The 27,462-nt window shown below is 48.9% G+C and overlaps 8 protein-coding genes across 8 annotated transcripts; 4 read left to right on the forward strand and 4 right to left on the reverse strand.

Moving 5' to 3' along the window:
* Positions 1-247: 247 nt before the first annotated feature.
* On the forward strand, positions 248-2,567 carry H6S33_001396 (uncharacterized protein; the record flags this gene model as incomplete). The annotated part of the gene is made up of 3 exons (XM_044832770.1): positions 248-668; positions 910-2,206; positions 2,237-2,567. 3 exons carry the CDS (start codon positions 248-250, stop codon positions 2,565-2,567), a joined length of 2,049 nt encoding a protein of 682 aa, XP_044694363.1.
* A 1,039-nt stretch (positions 2,568-3,606) lies between these two features.
* On the reverse strand, positions 3,607-4,460 carry H6S33_001397 (uncharacterized protein; the record flags this gene model as incomplete). The annotated part of the gene is made up of 3 exons (XM_044832771.1): positions 3,607-3,923; positions 3,988-4,142; positions 4,225-4,460. The coding sequence occupies 3 exons, from the start codon at positions 4,458-4,460 to the stop codon at positions 3,607-3,609; spliced, it is 708 nt and encodes a 235-aa protein (XP_044694364.1).
* A 1,181-nt stretch (positions 4,461-5,641) lies between these two features.
* H6S33_001398 (uncharacterized protein) lies at positions 5,642-7,034 on the reverse strand (the record flags this gene model as incomplete). The annotated part of the gene is made up of 3 exons (XM_044832772.1): positions 5,642-6,349; positions 6,417-6,588; positions 6,685-7,034. The coding sequence occupies 3 exons, from the start codon at positions 7,032-7,034 to the stop codon at positions 5,642-5,644; spliced, it is 1,230 nt and encodes a 409-aa protein (XP_044694365.1).
* Positions 7,035-8,750: 1,716 nt separating this feature from the next.
* On the forward strand, positions 8,751-9,364 carry H6S33_001399 (uncharacterized protein; the record flags this gene model as incomplete). The annotated part of the gene is made up of 5 exons (XM_044832773.1): positions 8,751-8,753; positions 8,852-8,875; positions 8,930-9,011; positions 9,085-9,140; positions 9,209-9,364. 5 exons carry the CDS (start codon positions 8,751-8,753, stop codon positions 9,362-9,364), a joined length of 321 nt encoding a protein of 106 aa, XP_044694366.1.
* Positions 9,365-11,034: 1,670 nt separating this feature from the next.
* Positions 11,035-12,780, reverse strand: H6S33_001400 (uncharacterized protein; the record flags this gene model as incomplete). The annotated part of the gene is made up of 3 exons (XM_044832774.1): positions 11,035-12,414; positions 12,510-12,593; positions 12,655-12,780. 3 exons carry the CDS (start codon positions 12,778-12,780, stop codon positions 11,035-11,037), a joined length of 1,590 nt encoding a protein of 529 aa, XP_044694367.1.
* Positions 12,781-14,211: 1,431 nt separating this feature from the next.
* Positions 14,212-16,005, forward strand: H6S33_001401 (uncharacterized protein; the record flags this gene model as incomplete). The annotated part of the gene is made up of 3 exons (XM_044832775.1): positions 14,212-14,805; positions 15,235-15,295; positions 15,356-16,005. The coding sequence occupies 3 exons, from the start codon at positions 14,212-14,214 to the stop codon at positions 16,003-16,005; spliced, it is 1,305 nt and encodes a 434-aa protein (XP_044694368.1).
* Positions 16,006-16,067: 62 nt separating this feature from the next.
* H6S33_001402 (uncharacterized protein) lies at positions 16,068-16,452 on the reverse strand (the record flags this gene model as incomplete). Its single annotated transcript, XM_044832776.1, has 2 exons — positions 16,068-16,276; positions 16,383-16,452. 2 exons carry the CDS (start codon positions 16,450-16,452, stop codon positions 16,068-16,070), a joined length of 279 nt encoding a protein of 92 aa, XP_044694369.1.
* A 5,634-nt stretch (positions 16,453-22,086) lies between these two features.
* Positions 22,087-26,788, forward strand: H6S33_001403 (uncharacterized protein; the record flags this gene model as incomplete). Its single annotated transcript, XM_044832777.1, has 7 exons — positions 22,087-22,228; positions 22,337-23,556; positions 23,638-23,817; positions 23,928-24,637; positions 24,694-25,258; positions 25,323-25,680; positions 25,737-26,788. 7 exons carry the CDS (start codon positions 22,087-22,089, stop codon positions 26,786-26,788), a joined length of 4,227 nt encoding a protein of 1,408 aa, XP_044694370.1.
* Positions 26,789-27,462: the final 674 nt, after the last annotated feature.

Genomic DNA, 27,462 nt, shown 5'->3' on the forward strand with positions numbered 1-27,462 from the left:
GAATGAAAGTTTGAGTTATAATTGCATTGGTTTGATCAATTGAGGACGTTGGGACTGTTCGGGGATTCGGAACGTTTTCGGCTCGAACCCCTCTTTGCCTCAACCGCCGTACGTATATACCGAGTTTCTTTTATGTCCTCCAGGTTATATCACTAAGGGTTCTATTTCTGACGGAGGGAAGTTCAATGTGTGCGTATATACGCTGTGACTTATTCCAAAATCTCACTTCCTACTAGTCATGATCACCATGTCAAGCATCGCAGACTTCACGATACCAGCAAAACCAAGCGCATACTCGTTCCCCACGTCATCAACTGCGCTCATAATGATCGATTTACACGGGACTAAGAACTCCTTCTTTCTGGATGATCTCGGTTCTCTTCAGCCAGGGACAAAACCCAACATCTCCAAATATACTATTCTTCTCAAAACCTTTCGGGAGCGGAATATGCCTGTTTTCCACATACGAGAACCTCATAGCCGAATTATAACAGGAAATCCGTCATCAAAGCTCCCCAAGCAGTCAGAGATCCAGAGTCCGGGGCAGCATGAAAATATCGAAGAGAATACAATCGAAAGTAGGCAAGTATTAAGTGGAAAGAGAAATGACTATCACATGATCAATGAATGTGCGCTAAAGCCGTGGGAAATGATTTTTGATATGCCTGGTAAGGAGGCATTGTGGAGTGCAACATTGCATGAGCAATTGATTATATGGGGGATTACCCATCTCATAATTGGGGGTATTACCACACAAGGTTGTGCTGTAGTCACTTCCAGAGAAGTTTATGATCGAGGGTTTGAGTGCTGTGAGTTGAGATCTCCGATTATCTTTGTATCAAAAAGTTTATTCGTAAAAGATATATTCTAAAAGAATGGCTTATTTAGGTATTATTGTTGATTCCATAGCGGATCACAACGACGCACCTCGAACTTCCTCCTTAGAAATGGAGCATTGGTCCCGGGGACTGGTTGGCTTTTCTGTTAATCTTGAAGATTTCATTTCACATACCCATGTTCCTGCCCCAGACGATAAGCATCTCTCTGCAACTGATGGTTGGAATGGCTCCTTGGACTTGCTTTCACTGCGCCAAGCTTATAAGTCTGGTGTTTCCCCTGTCACTGTGATAGTGGGTGTGTATGGAAGGATCGAAACACATCTCTCGAAAACATCCTCTACATTCATTGCAATCGTACCCCAAGCCGCCGCTATCTCTACCGCACAAGATCTCCTCAAGAAATACCCCGATCGTGCATCTCGACCACCTCTTTTTGGCGTTCCATTTTCCCTAAAGGATAACATCGATGTTGCGGGAATGGCCACAACCATCGGCTGTCCCCCGCTAGCCCATATACCCAGAATTTCTGCAAAGATATACACAAAACTAGTATCTCTTGGCGCCATCTTCATCGGAAAAACGAATATGGATCAACTAGCCACCGGAATGACAGGATGCCGCTCCCCATACGGAATTCCCGCTTCCGTTTTCAATCCACTATACATCGCCGGTGGTTCATCCTCTGGCGCCGCAGTTTCAGTCGGTGAAGAACTCGTATCTTTCGCTATCGGAACTGATACTGCGGGCTCCGGTCGTGTGCCTGCAGGCTTCAACGGCATCGTTGGATGGAAGCCGACGAAAGGGACCGTCTCGTTATCTGGAGTTTCCAAAGCATGTGAGTCTCTGGATTGTATAGCGTTTATGACTACCCGACGTGGTGGTATCAGTGATGCCAGGGAAATATGGAGATTCGTCCGGGGATATGACCCGGAGGACGTTTATTCTAAGCCCCCGAACACTTGTTTGCCGTCAAGATATCTTAGTGCCACCAGACCATCTGCAAACAAGTTTCGGTTTGCAATACCGCCACAAAGCGTTATTGCCAAGTGTGCGCCGATCTTCTATCAACTATTCTACGAATCTGTCGCAAAACTACAGGCAACGGGAGGTGAGCTCATAGAGGTTGACTGGACACCATTTGAGGAGGCGGGAGGATTGCTATATGATGGTACATTAGTGAACGAAAGGCTCGCTGCGATGTCCTTCTCGGGAAAGGATTGGTACGAAACAAATAAGGACAACCTGCATCCAGTTACCAGAGAGGTTTTTGGCAGTGTGTTGAAAAGAGGAAACACTGCAGAAGACGTATTTAGGGATTTAAAGAAAGTGAAAATGCACGCCTCCTCCCTAAAACCCGATTTTATAGTGTCAGCACTGTACTAATATGAATCTTGTAGCCTCACACGGACTGTCCACGACACAATTTTCAACCCTTTCCGCGCATCCGGTATCGACATCCTTGTAGTGCCGACGACACCTAACCACTTCACCATTGAAGAAGTCCTAAAGGACCCAATCTCGCTCAATTCGGACTTGGGGACTTTTGCGCATTTTGGAAATGTGCTTGATCTTTGCGCGGTTGCTATGCCGGCGGGAACGTACGACTTGGACGACGGGAAACAGATGCCATTCTCGATAACCTTGTTGGGGGGGTCGGGAGATGATGCAAGGTTGTTGGACTTAGCCGCTCTTTTTGAAAAGTCGGTTGCGGTTAGGGCGTTGGGATGAAAGATGTGTTTCATCAAGCAGTAAACCTTAGAGGCTCTCTACGTCGTTCTAGCGGAATATCTAGCAGTGGAATCTCACGAGATATCGCTGCATATTGGTAGACTTTTCTTAGTTACCCAGGTGTGATTTACGTCTACATTCGCACCCTTTACTTGATCTAGTATACTACTTGGGTGTTCAGTAAAAAGCCGCCCCGTTGCAACGCCTAGGCCTGTTTTCACTGAACGCCTTAGTATCTCACAAACAGAAAAGAGTCCAAATGTGAGTGATACGTTGTGATTCGACTTTATTGATTGATTGATTGATTACTTCATTAATTGTATTGTGATTTGACTTATTCGGTTACCTTAATGTCAATGATCACGTGTATGGAACGAAACATTAACTACATCCAGAGATAACTTACATGTATGTACATGCTATAGCCTATGAGTACGCGTAAGTATAGCCGTTATATAGGGCAGATCAGCGGAGTTGGTGTTAAGACATGTTACAAGGGCTATGTTGTTATAACTGGTTAAGCATTATATGTGTTAGTTTTGAGATCATATAAAGTTTAGCTGCGGCGACTCAATCCAATTGCAAGCGTCATTATCACTCTCATCTTCCTTCATTCGAGCATTAAGAGTACTAGAGCCCCGAGACCTCACTCAGACAGCGAGACCTCGATCACCAGCAGCCCGAAACAGCGCGCCCCTGCACTGCGAGACGTTATCGAGTGATACCCCATGACACCGCGTCACAAAAGATCACTCGATGTAGCCCCCGTATCGTCATACACGTGGTACCGAAGCACCCCGCACTCCCGCCATCTCTTCACAGGTTTTTTTTTATTTTTCTTGATTACTCTCTCCCCCAGCTATGCAAGAGTTGTAGTTTGTAAACAAATGCACACAAGAACCGAGTATATAGTAATATTGCAAAGCTAGATGATCTAATCCTATTCTACAACCTCGATTGCAATCCACCAAACCCAATACCCCAACCACCCGGTAACCAAGCCCCCGCCAATTAACCCACATGACATGACACAACACTACTACACACACCCCGTGCCATTCGGCGGCGCCCCCCGCTCCCCCCTCACCACCACCGCGCCCGGGCTCGGAAAGTCCACCGGCACGCCCTCCTTCACCGTACACGCGTTCGTGCCGATCTGCGCCACAAACACGCGCGGGTTGTCCACCATGCTCGCGAACCCGCTGCCGCCGCCCGTGATGGTCACGGCCGCGCAGTTCATGTACATCTCGCGGTTGCCGATCTTGTTGAACCAGGTCCAGGCGAAGAGGGCCGCGCCGGAGGGCGCCGAGGGCGGGATGGCGAAGTTGAAGGGCGTGTTTTCGGCGGGACAGGAACCTGGGGGGTGGGTGTTAGTGTGGGAGGGGCGAGGGGGGCGGAGAGGAGGGAGGGGATGGGGGACGGGGGACGGGGGATGGGGGACGGGGGACGGGGGATGGGGGACGGGGGATGGGAGAGCTACCGATCCAGGATTTGATTACGCGGAAGGTCTTCCCCTCGTCGTATGACAGCGACACCTGGCAGCTGCCACCGCCGTGGACCGCCGCACCTTCAGTCCTACACATTCACACCCCATTCATCAGTCGACCGCCTCTCTCCACAACCCCCCCCCCAGATTTACACGAAAAAAAGGCCATACCTAAAACTCTGCATGCTCCCCGCCGGCCAGGTAACCACGCTCCTCCCGGCGCCGCGCGCAAAGTCCTTGTGGTACTGCTTGCACGGGAATTGCGCGCCCTTGATGGGGAAGTTGAGGTCGTAGTCGGGCGAGGTTACGTATTGGTTCTTTGCGTAGCCGAGCGACGGCGGGGAGGACATGAGCACGTGGGCGGTGGTGAGGAAGGGGAAGAGGAAGAGGAGGCCGAGGTATTTCATTTTGGCTGTGCTGAGAGTGGTGATCAGAGAGAGTGGATGGAAGGGGATATGAACGTCAGATTTGGAAGACTGACTGGATTACTGAAGAAAGAAAGGGAAGGAAGGAAGGAAGGAAGGGAGGGAGAAATAAAGGAACGAGAAAAAGACCCTGGCCTGGCTAACGAACTGGTACGGTGGCTGGATCAGAGAGAGATCTTGACGAGAAACAAAAAGTCCCAAACAAGTACGTTCTACGGCAACACTTATATATCCTACCATTGCATCTCCAGCACAAGCCCGTTCCAGAAGCGCCCCCTCTCGGCCTCCCACAAATCACCCATACCGCCCTTTCCACCAGCTGCTAGCATCCCCAAGAACAGATTTCTACGGAAACAATTAACGGCGGTCCCTTCTAGATCTACCATGTATCGTACTGCGCGATGGATGAACACGGGCCACCACATCTCCAACCCCCTCCACCAGCCTCTCCGGGCCTCTTTCAACATTCCATTCGACACCCCCAATGCGGACAACGCGGCCAGAGGCTGGTCCGTGTGGAAGCGGTGCCTAGCATTCCAAACATCCACCCCCTCCCCTCTCGTGTGTGGGTAATGACTAAGCTGCTAGAAGAACAAAAAAAACGGGAATATCGATCATTGACATTGCGGCGCCAAGATAAGGCGACCCGGTCGGTGGTGGAAAGAAACCACAGCTGCATACATGTACTTATGCGATTGAACAGCTGACAGGAAGTTTTTGGGTGTAAAAACATCTACTCTGTATGATCCGGTCGATTGAGGTTATTGTAGAGTGCTTGCAGTCGCGGTGGTAAGGGTGAGGGTTAGGGTTGTTTATAAGTGAAAATTGAATGAGCATTTCCGCAGGTCAATTAGCTGGGTAGCTAACTGAATTTTGATCTATGAACCCCTATCGGCGCAGAGCTTATGCTTATGGTCATAGGCCATGGATTCGTGATCAATGGAGGCGTATCTCTTCTACTTCCGATGCCTGAATATTACCACCGGAAGATGCATTACTAGGCGGAGCTATATATTACGATTCAAGTTTACGCCTATAATCTATATCCATCTACTACCGAGAAAGCACGAGCCAACAAACTACAAGTTATCTATCTGAAAAGGGAAAGAAAAAAAAAAAAAAAAAAACCGAAAAAAAGAAGAAAACACACCCCCACCACCTAACTACTTCATCTTCCTCTTCATCAACACCGCCAACGGCACATCCTCATCATCCCCCTCCGCCTCCACCTCAACCCCATAATCCGCCAACGACTCCCCCTCCCCATTCCTCCACTCCCACCCCCTCTCCGCAATCCTCGGATACCTCAGCTCCTCCTGGCGCGCCCCCGTCTCCCCGCGCGCCCTGCGCCGGTCCATATCCTCCCTCTGCCGCCTCCTCACGCCCTCCACCCACTCGCCGCCCCCCCCCTCCGCCACCGTCGCCTGATCCACCGCCTTCCCAAACCCGGCCGCAGAGAGCTTATCCGGGTCCACGGGCGGCCACACCACGCCCAGGTCCTCATACCCATTCACCTCCCACTCCAGGCCGCCGCGCATCACGACGTCGCCGCTGCCGCGGACGGCCTCGCCGACGGAGCGCGTGCGGCCGAGCGGCCAGGCCCACGACAGGATGTTGCCCGTGCCGCCGAAGGCGCTGCACAGGTTGTCCCAGAAGCCGATGTCGTAGGGGAACTCCTGGCGGGGCACCTTTTTGCGCGCGACCAGCGCGTCGTGGCGGTCTTGCTCCCAGGTCTCGATGGTGGTGTAGCCGTTGGCCACGGACCAGAAGGTGCGCAGGGTGAGGATGGCGAGCGCGAAGGTGGTGAAGATGGTGGCGAGGGTGAGGGCTGTGAGGAGGAGGAGCTGCGGGAGGGTGTGCGGGCTTGAGTACTGCGGTGTGTTAGTAGCGGGCCACCGGCGGGCTCGGGGGGCGGGCCCGGGGGGGGGGGAGACATACAGCAGGCGTGTTCCGCGCCTCCCAAACGACCGAGCACCGCGAGAACAGGTGCGTCAGCAGATACAACGACGTAAACGCGCTATAGGCCAAAAAGCGCAAGAAATGCGGCAGATTCCGGTACCCGACGCAGTTGTTCGTCCACGGGCAATGATGGTCCATCCTAAGCACACACCTGCACACACGCACCCCCGCATCAGCACCCAGCACCCAGCCCACCCCGCTCCCCCCCACCAATTCACCCCCGTAGAAGAGCTGGAGCCAAACCTACACATTACACGTCCGGCAATGGTGCGCCCTGACCGGCCTGTAGCCCATACACTTCCGACACCACTTCCCCGCTCCCACCACCAGCCGCCGCTCCTCCGCCCTTCCGCGGCCCTCCTCCGCGTCCGCGCCGTCGTGCGCGGGCGGGGCCCAGTCCTTCGGCGGCGAGCCGGGGTGCGTGGTGATGGAGCGGTAGTAGCTGATCCAGATGCAGGCGACGAGCGTGTTGAAGAAGATGCTCTGGCGCTGGGAGAGGTGTGGCGCGAGGAGGAAGAGCTGCGACGCGTAGGCGAGGATGGCGATGAGGAGGGTGGAGCCGGCGACGGCGAGGCGCGAGAAGCGCGGGTCGAGCATTGTGGGGTGTGTTTTGTGCTGTTGCGCGGTGGTGCGGTGTGCGGTGTGCGGTGTGCGGTGGGTTGGTAGGTGGGTTGGTAGGTGGGTGGGTGTCGAGCTGGAGTGCTGGAGCTCGGGGGGGAGGTGAGAGTGCGGTGTGGCTGGTTGGGAGGCCAGGGGGTGGCTTGGCTCATGGGGTGTCACTCGGGGAATGATTGCGATGCGTGTTTTTGGGTCGGATGAGGGCTGATGTGGGGGGGGGGGGGGGGGCTGGATATATCGCTACCCTATCCCATGTTGACGGAGAAAGGGTTCATGCTTTTAGTCCAAACCGCAAGCTCAATTATCGGCGAAAGCACATCCGCAGGAATAGACACCACACACATATATATAATGGAGATGTAGGTGCCAACAGGGGACACCCGCTGATAATACCTAGTGATTATCAGAGACTATAAGTCATGCCTATACATACTTGTCTGCAAGAGTCTAGATTCCCGAGTCCCGGAGATGTTTTCTGGCGTCACTATATAGGATAGCTCCCTGCCCTTATGGGTATTCAGAAGAAACCCACAACTACATCATTGGCCATTGGGGAAACCTACCACCTCCGGAGAAGAAGGATTCAAATGAGCTGGGCTCCAAGGATATCCGGATCATTTGAATCCTATCCCTGCTACTAAAACAAAGGCTTTAGATGCTATCACTTTAGACATAGAACAGCACCCACGCGTCACTCATAATACACTTCAGATCCAAACCCCCATAGGTGTCAATAGGTCCCCAGATCCCTATTCCGGGGTGCCGCACCCTTAGTCTCAAATAGTATCCCACGGAAGTATCAACGGCAAGACAAAGCGCCCAAAGAAAGAGGGGAGAGTTTCAGTAGTAAATAAGTGGCATGTGGGCTCAAAAACCAACATAACGGTCAGGACACCAACTTCAATTTCAAGCGGAGGTTTTGACTAGTCTCTGGTCTCGACGGAACTAAACAGAGCTAAACAGAATAGGCCGGGCGACTGACAGAGCATGTATCATGTACCTATGAATATAAAAGAGAAGCTAAAGATACTCCAACACTCCGATAGTAAATACTTGTACATGGACTCCACTACTAGCTAGTTAGATTGTGGCGTTAAGCTCTCCGCCCCAGGAGATCAGACAAGAGCCGTGAATGTGCTTTGGCTCGGTGCTTACTTTATTAGTTTTGAGAACCCCCACGGCCGCAGTGACCCGGAACCGCTGGGTTGAGAATGTGCGATTCGATTGGTTGGATGTATTCATGCGCGCCCAGGGCTCTAGCTGGATAGGTACCAGCCTATATATCTATAGATTGAGTCTCCAACCTAGATCTCGTATCAGGTCACAAAGCGACGACAGTACTGCCAGAGCCAGCTAGCTCTTCATCTAAACCACACCGAGATCAATACGCGGTTCAGTGAACCCCCCAATCCCGCAATTAATTCCGGCCTTTTCACCGTGCAATGCCAGCATTCGAATGATATGACTCTGTAGAGGCATTCGCATCACTACTAATCACCCGTCTAGAAGCACTCGTCCCCGTCAGTAACCATCCAGACTGCCAAGACATACCGAACGGGGCATCTTTATTACTCATGTCTCGTCGCGTCTCCTCCCACTTTACGCGTCCGCTTGAATTCCCGAGACGAGACATTCACCACCAGCCAACGTGCAACAATCAACAATCAATCACGAACTATCAACCAAGCCGCAAAAATGGTCACCGAATTCCAAGAAGCACGCCCCTCCTCCCCCCAAAAAAAAAACCTATGTCTACCTCCCAGAACCCTCCAGCTAACAACCTATTAACCCACTAGAAAGTCTACACTCTCTTAAAACAGGTTCCACCCTCCCACCGCACCCCCCGAGATATCCCCAGCTAACCACCAACACAGATCCCGCCCGGGAAAGTAAGCACCTACAAAGCGCTCTCCACCGCGCTCTCCTCTTCCCCGCGAGCTGTCGGCGGTGCCTGCCGTACGTCACTCACTCCCCACTCCCCCCCCCCCCCCTTTTTTTCCCTTTCTCTGCGCGATTCTAACGGACGCAGGGAATAATCCGTATGCGCCACAAGTGCCGTGCCATCGCATCATTGCCTCCACCGGGGTACTTACCCCGCTACCTCTCCCCTACTTGATAGATTTGGCTATTTGCTGACAGACTGGCGGGAGTAGTATATCGGCGGCTTCATGGGCGACTGGGGCCGCGACTCACCCGCGGAGGGGCAGTGCGCGAAGAAGCTGGAGCTGCTGAAGGGGGAGGGGGTGGAGTTTGATGGGAAGGGCATGTTGGTGGATAAGGGGCGGCTGTGGGATGGGTTTACGGTTTAGTAGGGTGTAGGTTATGTATGTATAGCCTGTAGTGGTGATATCTGGTGGTGGTGGTGGTGGTGGGGCTGGTGGTGGTGGTGGGTTTTTTGTGTGGTGCTAGCCTTTTTGAAGAAACAAATGGAGTGGTGGATGCTTGTAGTTGGGAGTTATTATGTGCCTGCAGCCACCACGGCCATGCACTTCGGATGTGCGGTCTAACCAATTGATTTTTGGGGGTTTTTATTGTCTGTTTCTGTTGTGCTTCAAATTATAGAGCTGCATTTAATCCGTATCCCCGTAACCCTGTTCTATCTAGGAACTATTAGATCCACACGTGCTCCGATTTCCTGACTCATGATTGCGAGGACGGGTTTTAACTTTTGGTGTGTAGGGGTCAATGATGGATTTGCCAATATAGGGACGGCCTATCTGGATGCGGGCCAAGGCTTGGTGGGCTGGGCTGGGCTGGCGCCGAGCTTTGTGCCCTGGGCTTGGCTGTTTTTTCGTTGAAGATATACGGCCCCGTCATGTGTATATATATACACTTCCGATCCGGCATACACATGAAGCCAGCCCAGGAACTCAGGTCGGCTCGACAAATTAAATCCTCTATATAACTATCGCCCTTTCAAACCACCCTAGCACATTCAAGTATAGCAAGGCGTAAGTTATATATATATATCAAATGCTACATAGGGCCAGCCGGAGGTTACACTTGTGATTCCAACTCTCAGCAGGATGTACTTTGGGGCCAATGACAAAACCACACTTTATCCATACCTCTCGCCAACGCTAGCACCACGTCTCCCGCTTCAAGATACAAGGAGGCCGAAATGCTTTAAACTGTGGCCCGCGTGCTCGCGTTTTGCCTCTGATCCGGAGGTTGATAATAGCCCTAGATAGTATCGTATCCCTCCAGCCTGGACGTACCCGTATGCCGGCCGGTGGTGTAGGCTTTCATACACCTATTAGTGTTGGCATTGGGGTGATGTGATCGAGAAGGGTATGAAAGAGGGATTATGTAGTGAATTACCGCACTATGATCGTGATAGCTTCAGTTCCGCCTGTCTCTTCAATTCTCGCGCACAACAATTAATAACTTTTCAATTAAGTAGTCAACATCCTGCAGCCGCTATATAACTACTACCTTCGCTAAAGGCTAGGAAACAATAATGAGGGGTATAGATATATGTAGACACACTCTCACCAGCCTTTCTCATTATACACATTGACCTGAGAGGACATCGGCCCCCTGTGATAATCTAACCCCGCACGCACCACCGAGTGACACCCCATGAAGGTAATTCCAGGTATCTATACAATCATTTTCAAAAACTCTACTATACATAAAAGAGGACTTCCCCCCCCGACTCTCTCTCTCGCTCTATTACTTACTTCTTATCCAAGCACCCCTCCCAGCTCCCTTCTTCCCGCCGCCCAGTAATCGTTAAAAAAACAGTATATAAAATTGCGGAAAAGAAGAGAAAAAAAAGAGTCATAAAAAGGGGGTTTACCAATAAAATACAAAAAAAATGGCATATTGAGTACAAAAAGAAACGACTGCACTCAACACAAAACCCCCCTTTTCAGGTATATAGTCATATTAAAAGCATGCCTCCACAGACAACCTCCCAACCAGCCATCATAAAAAAAAGATTCCGACCCGAGACATTCTGTCTAAATCTCCGTCTCTAATGAGAATGTCCGTGGCCGTGGCCATGTCCCGAATCAGCAGTCTCCTGTCCCACTGGTCCACAGCATTTCACAGTCGCACACCCATCTCCACACTCCAACAGACATGCCGAATCACTTCCTGTTACGCTTCCCGCACGGCTGCCGCCAGCTGTGGCACCATATCCCGTGACTTGCACGCCACCAGGGCTCATGTCAGCGGCGATGACGTCGCCGCCGGCCGGCTTAGTGTACTCTGGCTGGATTGTGGAGGAGTGGATACCGTAAGCGTGAAGGCAGGTTCTGATTGAGCGTGCGAGTTGCATGTAACGACCGCCCTGGTCAGGGTCGAAGGCGATCTGAATGTGGAGCGAGGCGATCATCTTTACGTCCGAGAGCTGCCAGATGTGGAGTTCATGGACAGACTCGACGCCGGGGATGTCTGCGATATCTTCCTTGACCTCCTCGAGCGAGATCCCGGTTGGGACGGCTTGGAGAAGGATCTTGGAAGCGGATTTAACAAGCGGTAGGGCGGATGAGAAAATGATTACCGTGATGATGAGGGAGATGGAGGGGTCTAGGTAGTTCTTCCATGTGTACTCGTCCGGGATGTACATCAGGCAGAGAGCAACAACCATAACACCGACATTTCCGAGGGCATCGCCGAGAACATGCAGGAAAACACCACGCATGTTGAGGTTTGCATGGGAATGACCGGAGGCGCCTTCGGGCTTAGGCTTGGTGTGGTTATGGCCGGTGTGGGTGACGGAGTATGCGCGCCTACGAGTAGAGGAAGAGGAATCACCATTTTTAGATACGAGTGGTGTGCTTTCATCACCACCTTCTTCGTCGTCGGAAGTGCCGGAGGTTGCTTCGGTGTCGCTGACAGCAGCGGCAATGACCTCTTGTCGGTTACGGGCAGGGTGGACGTGAATATGTGTTACTGGTGATGCAAAACGTGCCTGCCTACTACTATTCCTCTTGTGTTTCTGGGTAGACCTAGAGACGGTGTTTGCATCAGATGCGACACGAGCTACAACGTTGGCGGGGAGAATTTCTTCGATGTCGCCACTGTCATCTTCGGCGGGGTTGTGGATGTGACCGGGTAGACCGTGAGTATGTTTATGGTGCTCGTGGCCATCAATTCCAGCTTCAATATCGTGGCTGTGAGAATGGCTGTGGCTATCACCACCTCCATGGGAGTGACCATGGTCATGAAACAGGAATAATCCAAGAATATTTGACGCCAACCCGGCACTCCCGACAGCGAGCACGAGAACGGGCTGGCCAACCTCTTGCGGCTCGAAAAATCTCTGGATAGCTTCAAGGAAGATCGATAAACACAGGGCGAGGAGGAAAACGCCATTGATCAAGGCGCCGAGGACTTCCGCACGTTGCCACTATAAGAGCAAAAAGGATCAGCCTGAACACCGAGCGCTAACAGAAAAATACTACACCCCCCCTCCAAGCAGTAGTAGAGCAACCGGGAACAAACCCCATATGTATAGCTAGAAGTAGATTTCTGTTTTGCAAGCTTAATAGCCCAGAGCGCGACAAGTAATGAAAAAACATCATTCAGCTACATAGGCACTACAGTCAGCCCACTCTCACGAGAGCAACAACCCATGGATCAACCCTACCATATGGAACGAATCCGCCACCAGAGCCAGTGAATGCACGGAATAACCAACGATGATCTCGAGTAGAAAGAACAGCGAATCAATCACTAACAAAGTGATGATCCGCACAGAGCGTGAGAAACCCATAGTTCTGGGTTGAAGGGAGGGGGATTCCTCCTGGCTATCGATACGGAAACTTAGGGTCGCAGCCTTGAGGAGGCGTTTTTATGTATGCAAGCGGCGACAAAGCAGACAAACACAGCAAAGAAGAAAGAAATACCGGCTAGATGCGTATACAACGGAGTTGAACCGTCGGGATGAAGCAGAGGCGAAGAGTTTGCAGGCTTGAAGTGATGGTGTTGAATATGACGAAATGGTAATAGCAAGTTAGACGTATGCAGGGTTAGGTGTGAGTTAAGGGGTGTGTGGGTTAGGGTTATATAGGGATATGGTCTAGACTACGAAAGAAATTTCAAGGGGAGAGAAGGTCTAGAACAGGAACAAAGAAAGAGAGAGAGAGAGAGAGAGAGAGAGAGAGAGAGAGAGAGAGAGAGAGAGAGGAGATTGGAACTGAAGATATTCAAGATAAGGATACGAAGAAAGGGATAAAAACAATCCCAGATCCAATTAAGTGTTGGATCGGTAATTGTCGTGTTACTTCCAACAACACTTACCTACTCTACCGAGTAGATAATGGCTGAAAGCTGCAGATTGGATGGTGACACATAACTAACATTGCGAGTTTCGCGTCGCCACAAAACTCGGGTGTTTCGTTTACTCGCCCCTCGGAACGCTTCCACTTGCTTTGAGCTGTCCTTGCCCTCACGCGTGATACATAGAGAAATCTAAAATTCAAAAAAAATACACAGAAGCCCTATTCTCATACGTACTCGCAATTTCACAGCGTTTCCGGACGCAACTGCTATTGCATACACAGAAAAAACCCGCCAAGGCTATCTTTTGTATGGCATGCAATAGTGGTCGCGTCCGGAAACGTCAAAAAACTACGAGTACATAGTTTAGATGCCTCTCACATGAGGCGCTTATGCATTTGGTGTTGTGCAGCCTGTCAGTATCCGAATATCGCGTTCCTCACTGGTCGAGGTACAGAACTAAGCTTCATCCCAAGACATATTACCCCGGCTAATGCTAGTCAAAGGTGTTGTCAATGATCGAAAGTGAAATCTGACACCGCGCATACTGTTTCTTCTTTGTCGTATTTAGAACTCTAATTGTAAATGAATCTGCTTTTCTTACCGTGCTAATTGAAACCTTAATCCACAACATCAATATTTCGGCATGACCACATGTAAGCATCCATATTTTCTGGATACATCATCGGACGCATGTAATATACACGTACTAACGAAATATTTCAATCATATGTGTTATTGCTATAGGGTGTGCGCCTAACGATACTTTTGGTATATATATGATGGTGTTTCTTTAAGACTACACTTAACGTATCCAACCGGGAAGTCGGACATCAGTAGGATGTCGGATGACTAATCGGGTTAGGATCCTCAAAACCAATGGTTCACGAGGCCGTGAGTAAAAGTCAACCACGCCAGCTACAGTATGGGTAAAGTGAAACAACGGAGTGAATTGAGCCAGGCTGAAAGGGAGGACAGAATACGCCGTGCACTAGCAAAAAGGGCCGAATTCAACACTCCCTGGACAGTTCTATCTCTAGAGTTCGGCATTCCTACCTCTACACTAAACGATAGACATAATGGACGCAAAAACCGTCATGAGGCGCATCAAAGTCAACAAAAGCTACCCCCAACCGTGGAGAAAACTCTTAAGCGATGGTGCGAAGATATGGACGATGCAGGGTTCCCACCAAGAATAGATTTATTGAGAGGGATGGCAACAGCAATGGCCCAAAATATTGCCGAAGAGAATGGCTTAGAGGTGGACTCCGAGTCAGCGTACATTGGCCGTAACTGGATATCAAGATTTCTCGACCGCAACCCGTCATTGGCATCCAAATTTAGTACACAAATAGACCGTCAACGACAGCATGCGAGCAATCCTATCACCCTCCGCGATTATTTCAATAAGCTCACCCGCCTATTACGCAAACTTATTTCTAAAGGACTTCGACCTAACGATGATATCTGGAATTTTGACGAGAAGGGTTTTATATTAGGTTATTCATCAAAGGCAAAGGTTATATGCAGAAAGGGGAGGAGAAATCCTAATGTGGCACAAGACGGTTCACGAGAACTAATAACTGTTGTCGAGGCGGCTTCCTCAGGTGGTTTGACAATTCCATCGTGGATTATCTATAAAGGGAAAGGCCACTATATGGGTTGGCACCAAAATACTGATGACCCTGACGTTGTTTTTGCCTATAGCGACAATGGCTGGACGGATGATAAGATGGGGTTACGATGGCTCAAAGAACATTTTGATGTCCATACCGCCAAACTCAATCAAGGCCGCCCCCGCCTCCTTGTAATGGATGGTCACGGCAGTCATCTCACATATGAATTCTGTTCATATGCACTATCTAGGAACATATATCTTATTTGTTTACCTCCCCACTCAACGCACCTTCTTCAACCACTTGATGTCGGTCTGTTTGGACCACTTCAGCACTATTACGGGAAGGCCGCAGACAACCACTTGAGAGAAACCCGAACGGGAATTAGTAAAGGTAGAACTATTAACTTGAAAGTCTTGTTTTATTTCCCTGATAGCTAATCAATAGAGATAGGAACATTTTGGTCCCTATTCACAGAAGCCCGTCAAAAGGCTTACACAAAGCAGACAATTCAATCCGCATTCCGTGCCACTGGAATTCATCCGCTGAACCCAGACAAAGTTCTTAACAAACTAAAACCGCTCAACCTAACTCCTAGCACTCCTAACGGACCTAAGATTCTGCTTAACAAACATTTTCAGACGCCGAGAAACCGCCGAGATTTGCGCCATCAAACACAATTCGCATTGGGAATTGACTTTCAGGATTCAGAGGAGTACAAAGCTGTTATTCTCAGGCTCGCTCACCTTGCTGAAGCATCACTTAGTGAAGCAGAGATTGCAAAACTTCAATTGAGAGAAATGCGGATAAAATATGAGGGGAAGAGAGCAGTCAAATCTGATAGGCGTGTATTATCTAAAGCACAAGTAATTACTGGAGCGGACATCATCAGGTTGAAAGAGGAATTAGAAAGGAAAGCTCTAGCCCGTACCTTCAAGTTGAAGAAAGAAAAGACAGAACACCTACCAGCACGCACCCGCAAATCAATCCCCCAACCAAATATCATCAGTAACTCCGGGTCCATTCCTAACTCTCCTCAATCTCCTGTGGTGCGGGTCAGCCAAAGAAAAAGGAAAGTCAAGTTCATTCCCCACCATACCTGAGCTTATCATGGTAAGCTCCCCTAAGCTGCAACAACTCTTCAAATAATAGCCACTGATAACCACTACAGGTCGCAAGGTCGCAAGGTCGCAAGGTCATATGTCGCGGGGTCGAAATGTCGCGGGGTCGAGAGGTAGCGGGGTCGAGAGGTAGCGGGGTCGAGAGGTCGAGAGGTCGAGAGGTCGAGAGGTTGAGAGGTCGCGGGGTCGAGAGGTCGAGAGGTCGCGGGGTCGAGAGGTCGTGGGGTCAAGGTCGCAGGGTCGCAGATTTTGGCTTATGAAAAACCTATATATTAATTAATAAATAATCATTATTCTTTAGAGATATCAATTTAACTTCTCACCTCAGTATATGGACAGTTTTGAGGAGGAGTAGTAACCAACAGGGCTGGCCGAGTGAGACAATTGGGCGTAACCTGAGACATCCGACTTCTTGGTAATATCCGACATCCCCATTGGATACGTTAACCCAGTATTCCGGTACAACGCGATAGTTAAGTGTTAAAAATAAGTCAACGATGCTGTGCGTGTTGCGAGGCCAACTCAGTAACTGCTTCAAATATGCGTGCTATTACATGATTTGGAAAGTAACGCGGGCCTGGTTGAATCTTTTAGTATTATGTTGGATTTGACAATATGAATTAATGCAGCATCCTTTCTCCTAGGCCTAAATTGTTCAGAACCAAGAAGTAGTAATATTATTAGAGGTACATGTATGTATCCTCAACGCATGTATGTCCTCATGTAGTATAAGTAAGCTTGGGCTTCTACATAGCCAAAAGACTTTACAGGACTTCAGCAATCATCAATCACTGGCAGCGACCACCCGATAAGCTTATAAGCCCAATCCGCTTATCATACTGCTTCAATTTGTTTCGAATAAGTTTTTCTTCTGGGGCTTAAGGTTTGGCGAATGGGTTGATCATCAAGCATCACTCGGATTTACCCATCCTTAGTAAACTCAAGTCACAAACCCACCTAAACTCAAATATAGGTAGTTTACATAAGGTGCTAGAAGCTTAGGAAAATTCGAGGGACACACTACGGTTTATCGACAACTTCGACAGCGTCTGGCCGTTCCTCTCTCCCTACGCCACCGGTTTATCGATCACCGATATTAGCCCCGGCAGCAGCAAACTCCGAGCTGCCCCTAGCACCGGAAAAGCAGAAATTATTAGTGCCAGAATTCGAAGGCCCGCACCAAGCCACCAAGAGATGCCGTTTAAACTACCGGATCAACGTCGGGCCGCTGGAACGCTATCCCTAGCGCACATTCGACAACCACTAGCGAACTCCGACCTCGCCTTTCCCGGGCCCACTCCCCAAACGAAGAAAAAGAAACTCCCCGAGAGAAAAAAACTGAACCAAGACTTTGTGGCAGCATGAAAGACGTCATGATAATATTACGTGAGATATTTCCAGGGTGTAATTGGACCCTGCTTGATTAGATTAGATAATAATGACCTACCGCAAAAGTTGGAGTGTTGCACCCGGGTGTTAAATAAGATCCTGGTAAGTTTCTCTCACCAAAAACTGAAGGATTCGCCACAGTTCGAGCAAAAATTGGTACCATTTATATACCAGGATCTTTCTAACACCCGGGCTTTACGCTCCAAATCTTGCGGTAGTTATTTAGCGGGATCAAGGAAGTCCTGAAGAGGTGAGGGATCTGCAGTGCGGGCGATGTGTCGGCAGTGTGAATTCGCAGTACCGGTATTTCGATGTGCGGATTCAATGTTGAGATATTCACGGTGAGGATATATGAATGAAGATATAATACGAGTAGATACAAAACAGAGCAAGTTGACTATGGGTCACTCACATGTATCTTGCGGGCATATATATGTGTATACCGACGCTTCAACTCCAAGTAGACAACTTAAGGCCATCTTTGTCGGGCCCCGAAAAGCCGCCGTCGAACGCAAAAATTAGAGATTCTCGTATGCTAACCGAACTTGAAATATGAATTGCATCTACATAAGGCCTACCCTATGAAGATGCCTTGATACTTAGCAAGTTGGTAGAGTGGAACCGTAGATCCATCCGCCTTAGTGCAGCAGAGGTGGGGTTTCTTCAACTTTCAACTCCTCATATCCAAGTCTGTGCCTGAGCGGTTCGGTGATTTCCGGGTCAAAATCTCACGATGAACCGGTTGGATAGTGAACATGTACCAGCCTGAAAATGGAAGAGCCTGTTGGAACCCGGGCTGATGACTTGCGTCCCCAAAGCGGGGGGACACATACGAGATTGGGCACTCGATGGATACAGGTCCAAGCAATAGTAGGGCAGCCAAGAGCAGTGTGCAGGCATAATCCTGGGAGGGAGATCTTTACTCGATACCTGGAGTGAAGGAAGGCTTGGATAGGTGTGCTTCGGTACTTTAGACAGAAGACACGTCGTGCATATTAATATTGCAGGCGCAATGATACTATAGCTGTCAATGTAATTGGATTGTAGAATTAGAGATAATGCGGGCATGCCATGCCGCCCAGAGTAAGCTGCGGTCAGGAAAGCCCTGGTGCCAAAGTCGTATCTTGAGACAGTTTGATATGCGAACTTCCTTCTAAAAAAAAAAGCTCATACAGCGCTTCGGCGGGTAGAAGAATGGTTCAGCCTACAAGTGAGGCCTGGAGTCGTGCGTGAAGTCCGGATGGGTCCGGAGAAAAGACCGATGAATGAAGCCTTCTTCTGATGCGACTATCAGATGCATAAACGTAAATTGACAGGTTGCAAATCTCAGCTGGCGTAAGTGCCACCAGGAGGTGTTAGAGGCTAGTGCTCATCGACATTCGAGAGATGGAATTCCTAGCATGCGTATCTTAAACTTTACTGTACTGCCAACCATCGTTCTATTTTGATGTAGAAGCCACCCTGTCATAAACGATTGACCCAGGGTTCTCTCGATAGTCCTGTCGTCGATCGATCAAGTATTTACACCGAGAAATTAGAAAGAGATGCAGACGAGTGATTTTTTGTGAACGTGAAGAAAATGAATTCAGAAAGATTCATCGATAACAGACTGAGTCAAAGAACGGCTTCACACACGATTATTGGCTATATTTCAATAACGAGTTGTTGGGATCTGCTGTTCTCTCATACCAAGCAATAGACCATCATCTGGTCCATCACCAATGGCTTGCCAAATCCCAGTTTTAACCCCAATGGTCTCTTTATAGATGAAAGGATGAAGGAGCATCGAGTGACTATATTTAGTTGTGAGCAAATGGATATCAAAGCTCTGATAAGTTGAAGGAAGCGAGGGACCAGTCCAAGATTCATTACTCCTCAATAGTTGGTACTGAATGCAGTTGCCGTAAACCACTTGAATCGAATGTTTCAAGACTTTCCTTTCAGGTGGACTTTCAGCAGAAGAGGGGAAATCAGATCATCATTGAAAATCCAGCCAGATACACGGTTTAGGGCTGAATGCGGCTCCATTCATCACAACTTGGCATGTTTGGATTTCTGACTAGTCTGCAGTCTGCCTTTTCTATCCGGAAAGATGACGACGACAAAGACAAAGAGCAGGAACTCGGCGTCCATTATGGGGGTCGGTGACGGCGGGGAGAGCTGTGGAGACCCGGTACCCTGCGGAGATAATGACGATGGTGAGGAGAAGGTGCTTTCCTTAGGAAATGACGAGTTGGTTGCATTAAAAATAAGCTTTCCCCTCTATGTAGGCGGAAAGGGAAATTTTCCGATTCCCGAAACCTTATCGCGGCTGGAGTGGGAGGCTACCTCACATGGTATGACGTCATTATCGCGCTAAATATCATGCGGCTCTTTTTATACGCGCAGCCACCATTATTTACTGAAGAAAGAAGAAGAGTACGCTGCGCATCTAATGTTACGTGGCAGACATGTGAGGACCTGGAAACTGATGCTTGGTTCCTTTTGTGTGTGAATCACATGATCTATATCTATGGAAATGTGGTCCAGGACAAATCACCAGATCAGGGGAGTATCGAGTCTTAAAAGTCGCACGGGGTGATTTTGAACGTCCAAGGCACTGACTGGCTGAGCGTCCAAAGCGTTCAAAGCAAAACAATACCTATTCTTCCCTAGCACCGTGGCCAGTCGACTTTTTGCATCCCCTTCCCCGCATAGGGAGACTGGGTACCCTGCATAATAGATGTACCCACCTACATGTAGAGTACATGTATGTACCTTTAACTTGCAATAGCCAGCCGAAATTGCTGTTTCCGTTCTAGCAGGCGTTCTACTTTAAACGAAACAATATTCTACCTTTGGCGACAAATGATGTTTTCAGGTTATTGTCCGTTCCATACCTTATCCTAGCATGCCAGGATTAATTCATAACCTGCATAGAATGTACGGGTTCCTGATGCCTACTCTACATGTGCCTAAGTACCTCATACGTACATGTAGTCTACTTTACCTGCTTTAACATGCAAAATCAATAATACTTGTTCGATTCAGACACCCCAAAACACTCCATGGAAATCGATAGATATTGCGGCCCAAAGCAACCGGTACCATACATGTACAGCGACCGGAATGATCTATATCTGTGCACCATATAACTGTTCTTTCCATATATCATTCCTATCGCTGTACCTACTCATACATTGTGGATTCTTGTCTATCGGGTTCCCAAGAACTGACCCTGGCTTTTGCCACCCCCCCATCAATGGTTACACGAAGCTCTCTGGTTCGCTTTCAAATCTAGGAGAAAAGGGAAAAAAGAAAAGCGAGGGATAAAAGAAAGACCTTTGCAGGATCCTGATCATGGGACTTTGCGATGTTGCCTCAGCATGGGAAAGCTGCAGGCCCGCAAGTTCTCGTAGGTCTATCTGCCTATGACGATCATGAGAGAATCGTACCAGTGCGTTAGGAGTAAATGTTTTGAAAATCCAGGGCCCTGAATAGTTGGTAGGAGGATCACATTTTACTGCAGGAAAAGGGTCTTCGCTCTCCCGGTACTTAATTTAGGCTTAGATTAGATGGGTGAGCGGGGTGCCAAGACTGCGGCGAACACTTGTGTGGCCCGGTGCCGTGGGTGATGGGTCGAGACTTCAAGCTGCAGTCCGCGGATTCGGCGCGGGGAGGCGAGCCGCAGGAGGGTTGTGGTTGCGGTGGTGGTGAGGGGGTTTAGGAAGCGAGCGTACTACACCATCCACTGAATTCAGTCGTTTGCTCCCCCACCAGTCGCACAGTTACCCTTCGTATGAGCACAGTACCAGGGCGTACAAAAGAGCTTCAGCGACAGCAGTGGCAGCTTGAATTGTTTCACGGACACTCGGCCACGGCTTCAAAGAGGTGAATGAATGGTGGGCAAGTACCTGCTTTTTCCAAATCGTCGACCGTTGTCTTGCTAGTAACCAGTGAGTTGTCAATCTTACAGGAGTCTCCCAGTCTCCCCCAGCTAGCTAGGCAGTTACCTAGGCCAGCGCCCCTCGACCTGATCTGAGTCTCCTCTACATAGGCAGCCCGTTTTATCCGTTTTTGTGGTATTCCCTGCACACTGTCCATCCGATCAAAAGGGTGAGTGATCAAGAGTGAAAGCACTGAGTTGCCACGTGCTTGGGAAGAGAAGGAGCTGGCCTACGAGTTCTTCTTGATCTGGTCCCCTTCCCCAGCTGCAGAATTCAGAGATTCGATTCCCCATCAGTGTGAAAAAGTGAAGGAAAAAGTCCCGGACCCTTCCAAGGTTGCCCCCCTCAACATCCATTCAAACGGCCGCGCAGATCATCATCGAGCATATCCTGGAGAAGCGAGGATCGACATCTTATGTAACTCGCAGCATCGACAAGTCGACAAGGGCAGTCCCCACATCTCACGGCACTCAAAAAGGAAAAGGGAAAAACAGGTTCATTCAAGCCGCTGGTGTCCTGCTGCCAAACGGCACAATCTTGAAGGGACGACTAGTAGTTTAGAATAATTAACCAAATTTCCCATCCTTACATGACCTGCTAGCAACCTTTACTTTACACACTACATTTCCACATTCTAAACAGAATATCGGTCACATCTGCGTTGGTTTCCACCACCATCGGTGGTTGAATTCACGCGAAAGGAATATCGAGAGGGAGGGAGATACGGAGGCATTCTGGGGAGGTCAAGATGGTCCGGCTTTCTGATAATCGGCTTAAAAAAACACACGAGAAGGCGGCAGTGGCAACGACGACGGCGGCGGCAGGGGCAGCATCTTCACTGGCCCCCAAGAATTCTAACGATGGTTCTGCAAAGAGCGTATCTGCCAGCGGTGCGTTCGGAGACAACGAGTCTGACATTTCTCATCGTGGAACTCGAGAATCCATCCCCCTTCCTGCGTTTCCCTACCGTCATTCCTCTAATAGAGAAATACCAACAGTGAGGACGCATCCCACAAGTAATCCGCCACCAGATATACCTCCACCGACATCTGGCGCTTCGTTGGCGTTCACGGCACTCCAATTCCTGCCTACTCCGTTGTTGGTACTCGGGCGCAATAAAACGGTGGTCTTGGCAAATGAAGCTATGGGGAGGCTGCTGGGCATGGAGCCACCGAACCAGAATGTTAATCGGCTAGCAGGGGCAGCCGTTAAAGAACCGTCGAGCCCATCTATTACAGAGCTGTTACAAGGCAAAGATTTGTCTGAACTTGGAGTCAATATTCTGCAACGTGACAGTCCATTATGGGTTAGCTGGGAGCTGTTTCTTGAAGCTTTGGCAAAGGACATGACTGGGGATGAGGACGGCTTTGCGAACGCCAATTCCCTAATAAGTAGGGCGGGAGCTACCTCGCCTGCCTCGGATGCGCCACCACTTTTGCGAGGACATCCAGTTCGGGATGTGGCTTTGGATGTATCTTTGAGCAATCATGGACACAAAGAAAGTGATAATCACCCACGCCCCATCCAAATACAAGCAAAGATGATCGTCTCTATCTGGGTTCTTGATTCTGAGAGATACTTCACACTTACATTCACATCCATGGCTTCACCACTATCGCCAACTGCTGTAGATGGGTCTTTTTTCCCAAAAGTAAGTGCGCCGTGCGTTGACCCAGAGCCAGCCAGACTTGGGTCTGCTTTATTACCAATGGGTGCCCCAGCGTCTTCAGACATATCGACATCCCCTTCAGTCCTCGATAGAATGATGCGAATGAAGGACGCAGTCCTTGATGCAATGGAGATTCCTGTATTCGGAATGTGGCATGATGGCTCAATGGGTTTTACAAACCGTGCAGCCCAAGAGATCTCACTTTCCGAAAGAAATACGTATACCTTTCATCGCGATGAGCTCACGAGATGGTACAGGCTATACTCTGAGGATTTTGAGCGTGAACTGGAAGTGGATGAACACCCATTAATCAAGCTAGTCAAAACAAAGAAAGCCATTAGCCCTGGAAGGTTTGGCATGTACTCAAGAGAGGGTAAAAAAATGGTCTTTGACGCCCATGGCGACGGAATCTATGATAACGACACCGGGGAATTTCTTGGTGGTTTAACCTGGCTGAGAGACGTTACAGAATACCAGGAGAAGTTAGTGGTGCAGGAAGAAACGAATGAGCTGCGATTCATGACCATGTGTGATTGCATGCCCCAGTTGGTAGGTTTCCGTTTTCACATTCAATCTCCACGATATAAGTCTGACGGGTAATAATTGATCGTGTGGGCTACTGCATTACAGATATGGACCACCAGACCGGATGGATATCACGACTACTACTCAAAAAGATGGTATGATTTTACCGGTCTTACAAAGGAGGAGTCTCTAGGAATGGTAACGGTCTGGCTGCCACCTCTTCCATTGAATAATAGTGGGCTGACTCTTTCACTTGTCAAGGGCTGGAAAGCACCCTTTCATCCCGTAATAACCCCTGACAGTGCCTTCTTATCCGATTGCTTTCTCTATTCCTTATCGTTGTTGGTTTGACATGCATTCAGAGTTATTAACCAGATTGTTTTTTCTCCCGACAGGAAGACATGCCGTTAGTGATCAAGGAGTGGATGCGCTGCCTGGAAACAGGGCAAGATTACACCGTAGAATACCGCTGTCGACGTCACGACGGAGTGTGGCGATGGATGCTCGGCCGAGCACTGCCACTTCGAGACCCCCGTACAGGTGAAATAATTAAATGGTATGGAACCTGTACGGATATTCACGACCTTGTCGAAGCGCGATCCGAGGCTCGCCGTACTCGCAAGCAGCTACAAGAAGTTCTCCAACATTCTCAGATAACATTATGGGCAATTGACTGTAGCAACCACATCACGTTGCTCGAAGGGTCAATAATCTGGGATCTTCACAACACTGCAGAATCTTACATTGGTGTGGATATCTATGAGTTGTTCCAGGATTGCCCGGAATTCCTGCACCCTATCGAGAGCATCCTCAACGGCAAAGATAACTTGCTATATTCAGAGACCGAACTGAACGACGGACGGTGGTTCAGAACAAAGTATGTGCCCATACTAGGCAAGAAGGGTAGCGCCGGACAATATGACAAGAATTACGTAGCAGGTATCATTGGGGTATCTCTAGATACCACGGAGGTGCATAATGCGAGCGCGGAGCTGGAAGCAAGGGAGCGAGAAAATCGAGTGTTAGCTGCAGCCGAGAGCGCCGCAAAGGAGGCGAGTAAGCTCAAGAGCGAGTTTCTTGCATCTATGTCGCATGAAATCAGGACGTTGGTCTTTCCTTTCCTGAAACGTGTGATGATGACGCTTAGATAGTGTGATGTAGGCCAATTGCTGGTGTTGTCGGGATGGCAGAAATCATTCTGGATACAAACCTGGATACGGAGCAACGCGAATTTGCGGAGAACATCCAACGGTCAGCCAATGCGCTGTTGACCGTCATCAACGACATTCTTGACATATCCAAAGTCGAGTCTGGACGACTCGACATCGAAGAAGTTCAGTTCAGCTTACCACTCGTGGTCCAGGATGTGACTAAGATGTTGAGCTTTGATGTTGAGAGACGAAAACTAGCTTTTGAATGCGATGCTGATTGGGGTGAGGCTGGGGAGAATATGACAGTTATCGGGGACCCGGGAAGGATTAGGCAGATATTGACCAACTTGCTAACAAACAGTATAAAGTTCACCCACGAGGGGTTCATTAAGTTGTATGTTGAAGTCGTGAAGGAGGATGATGAATCCATTGTTGTACGATTTGAAGTCAAGGACTCTGGTATCGGGATTGATGACGATGTACAACAAAAGCTATTCCAGCCATTTACTCAAGCAGATTCGTCGACGGCGAGGAGATTTGGCGGAACAGGGTTAGGCTTAACCATCAGTAAAAATGTTTGTTCCCCCTTTGAATCACATTGGAAATAGAGTAGCGCTAAGCACCGACACTGGAATCTAGCTTGTTGATCTTATGGGTGGTACTATTGGCCTTTCCTCTAGCCTTGGCGCTGGTACAACTGCATACTTCACGATACCATTCCATCGTCCACAGTACCAAAATGGGTGCTTGCAACCCGCAGATATTAGTAGTCTTCCAGACAGGTTGCAATCGGACGTGTCTGTGTCTTGTCGATCATCAGATTGCGGTATTTCAACACCGCCCGAGTCTCCTATAGATATTGCTTTAAAAAGGACAAGATCTTCAAGCCATTCAACCAATTTGTTGAAGAGAATTACGCCAGGGCTAGCGACGGCAGCAGAGATTGAAAGAAACATGGAGGAGAGGAAGAGAACCCATGTGTTGGTCGTCGAAGATAGTATGTTCTGATGTCCAGAGTCAAGGAAGAATGGTTTTACTGATGACCCAATTTAGATGATATCAACCAACAAATTGCGATAAGGCTGATCAAGAAGCTTAATTTCTCTGTCTCGGCTGTAAGTAATGGACTAGAGGCCCTTGAGTTCCTCAAGGAGGCTGTACCACCAAGCTCCACAGAGCCCGGATCACCGTTGAATAGCGATGCTTCTTCTTCATCATCTTCGACAACAACACGTCCACAACGGCCAGATATCATTCTTATGGATGTTCAGATGCCTGAACTCGATGGATACAGTGCCACCCGCATAATCCGTTCCGGAAAACTATACGAGTATCCAACCGAAGGTAATAAAGAAATCTCGCTTTGGAGAAACCCACGAAACCCCAAACCAGCACCGAAACTACCGGACGGACCTAGTCCCTCCTCGGAATGGTTGTCGGGAGTCCCAATAGTCGCCATGACAGCCTCTGCAATTAGAGGTGACCGTGAAAAATGTAGAGATGCTGGAATGGATGACTATCTCGCCAAGCCTGTGAAATGTACAACACTTGAGAAAATGCTGCTGAAATGGTGCCCTGGAAAGCATGCATTGCGCAGTAACAGTTACCCGATCAGTGCGCCGTCATCGGCGCCGTTTGCTGGTAGTGGTGACCTTTCACTCACGGGTTCTAAGAAATCGCCATTTACGATGGCGGCGATTGCGCATGCTACTGGGATGGACAGCAATGCACCCTCAGGACCGGGATCAATGGCGGTGACGGAGAAGGGAATTGTGCCGAACCCGGATATCAAGAGGGTGGTCGTGGAGCCGCCGTCGCTATCGACTGTTGTGTCGGTGAATAGCACGCCGAAAGCATCTGACCGCCACGGAAGACCAGTGGAGGATCCGTTCGACTCCATGTATGCCTCGGACGAGAACAGTATGCATGGAATCAACATATCAGTACTGAAACGACAACTTCAGGAAGAGGTTATGAATAGTGCAGCTGGGGGAAATGGGCGAGAGAGAGAAAATTTGAAAGAAATCAGCCACGGGAAAACAACACGGGGAAGAACGACAGAGTCAATGCCGCGGATAATGCATGCTGCTTCAGCCCCCATGTAATCTTGGGGAGTTGTTATAAACCGTTTTTTTTTTTTTTTTTTTTTTTTTTTTTGAATATTTGGAAGGCTTTTTATTCGAGCGATTCTTTTCTTTTCTTTCCTCAATCTGGAATGAACACGATGTATCATATAAATATCATTAAGTTGGTTGGTTGGTTGCTTTGATTTCTTTTGGATATGTAGTCAGGTGGTTATACGACGCATTGCATTGCGGATCTGGGGTTTTGATTTATTTACATATTATATTGTAATGGATTGGGATCTTTATGGGGCGGGATAGCGATTGTTTTTCAATCTTTCTTATTCCCTTTTTTTATTATTCCTTTTTTCGTTTGAAAGCGAATATTATTTTAGCTAGGTATATATCATCCGAATTTCAGTTCTTATGATCATGGGTGCTTATGTAGTTCGAGTCGCCGAGTGATACTTTCAATTTATATATAGGAATACGTGGTAAGTTCGAATACCGAGGTTTTGATCCTTGTAGACCTGCCATTTAGAACATGAGTAAGTGATCTCACAGAGAGTGAGAGCTACATTTTTGGTGATGGTTGCGCTCCTTAGACGGATACTCGCTATACTCGCTGTACCTCCGCCCACGATTGTTAGTTTCTCCGCTTGGATCATGGTATATCACCCGGTAGATCCGTCTTTCACAGCGAAATGAAGCACATT

Source organism: Morchella sextelata, assembly GCF_020137385.1.
Source record: "Morchella sextelata strain SCLS chromosome Unknown scls_10, whole genome shotgun sequence".
NCBI lineage: Eukaryota > Fungi > Ascomycota > Pezizomycetes > Pezizales > Morchellaceae > Morchella > Morchella sextelata.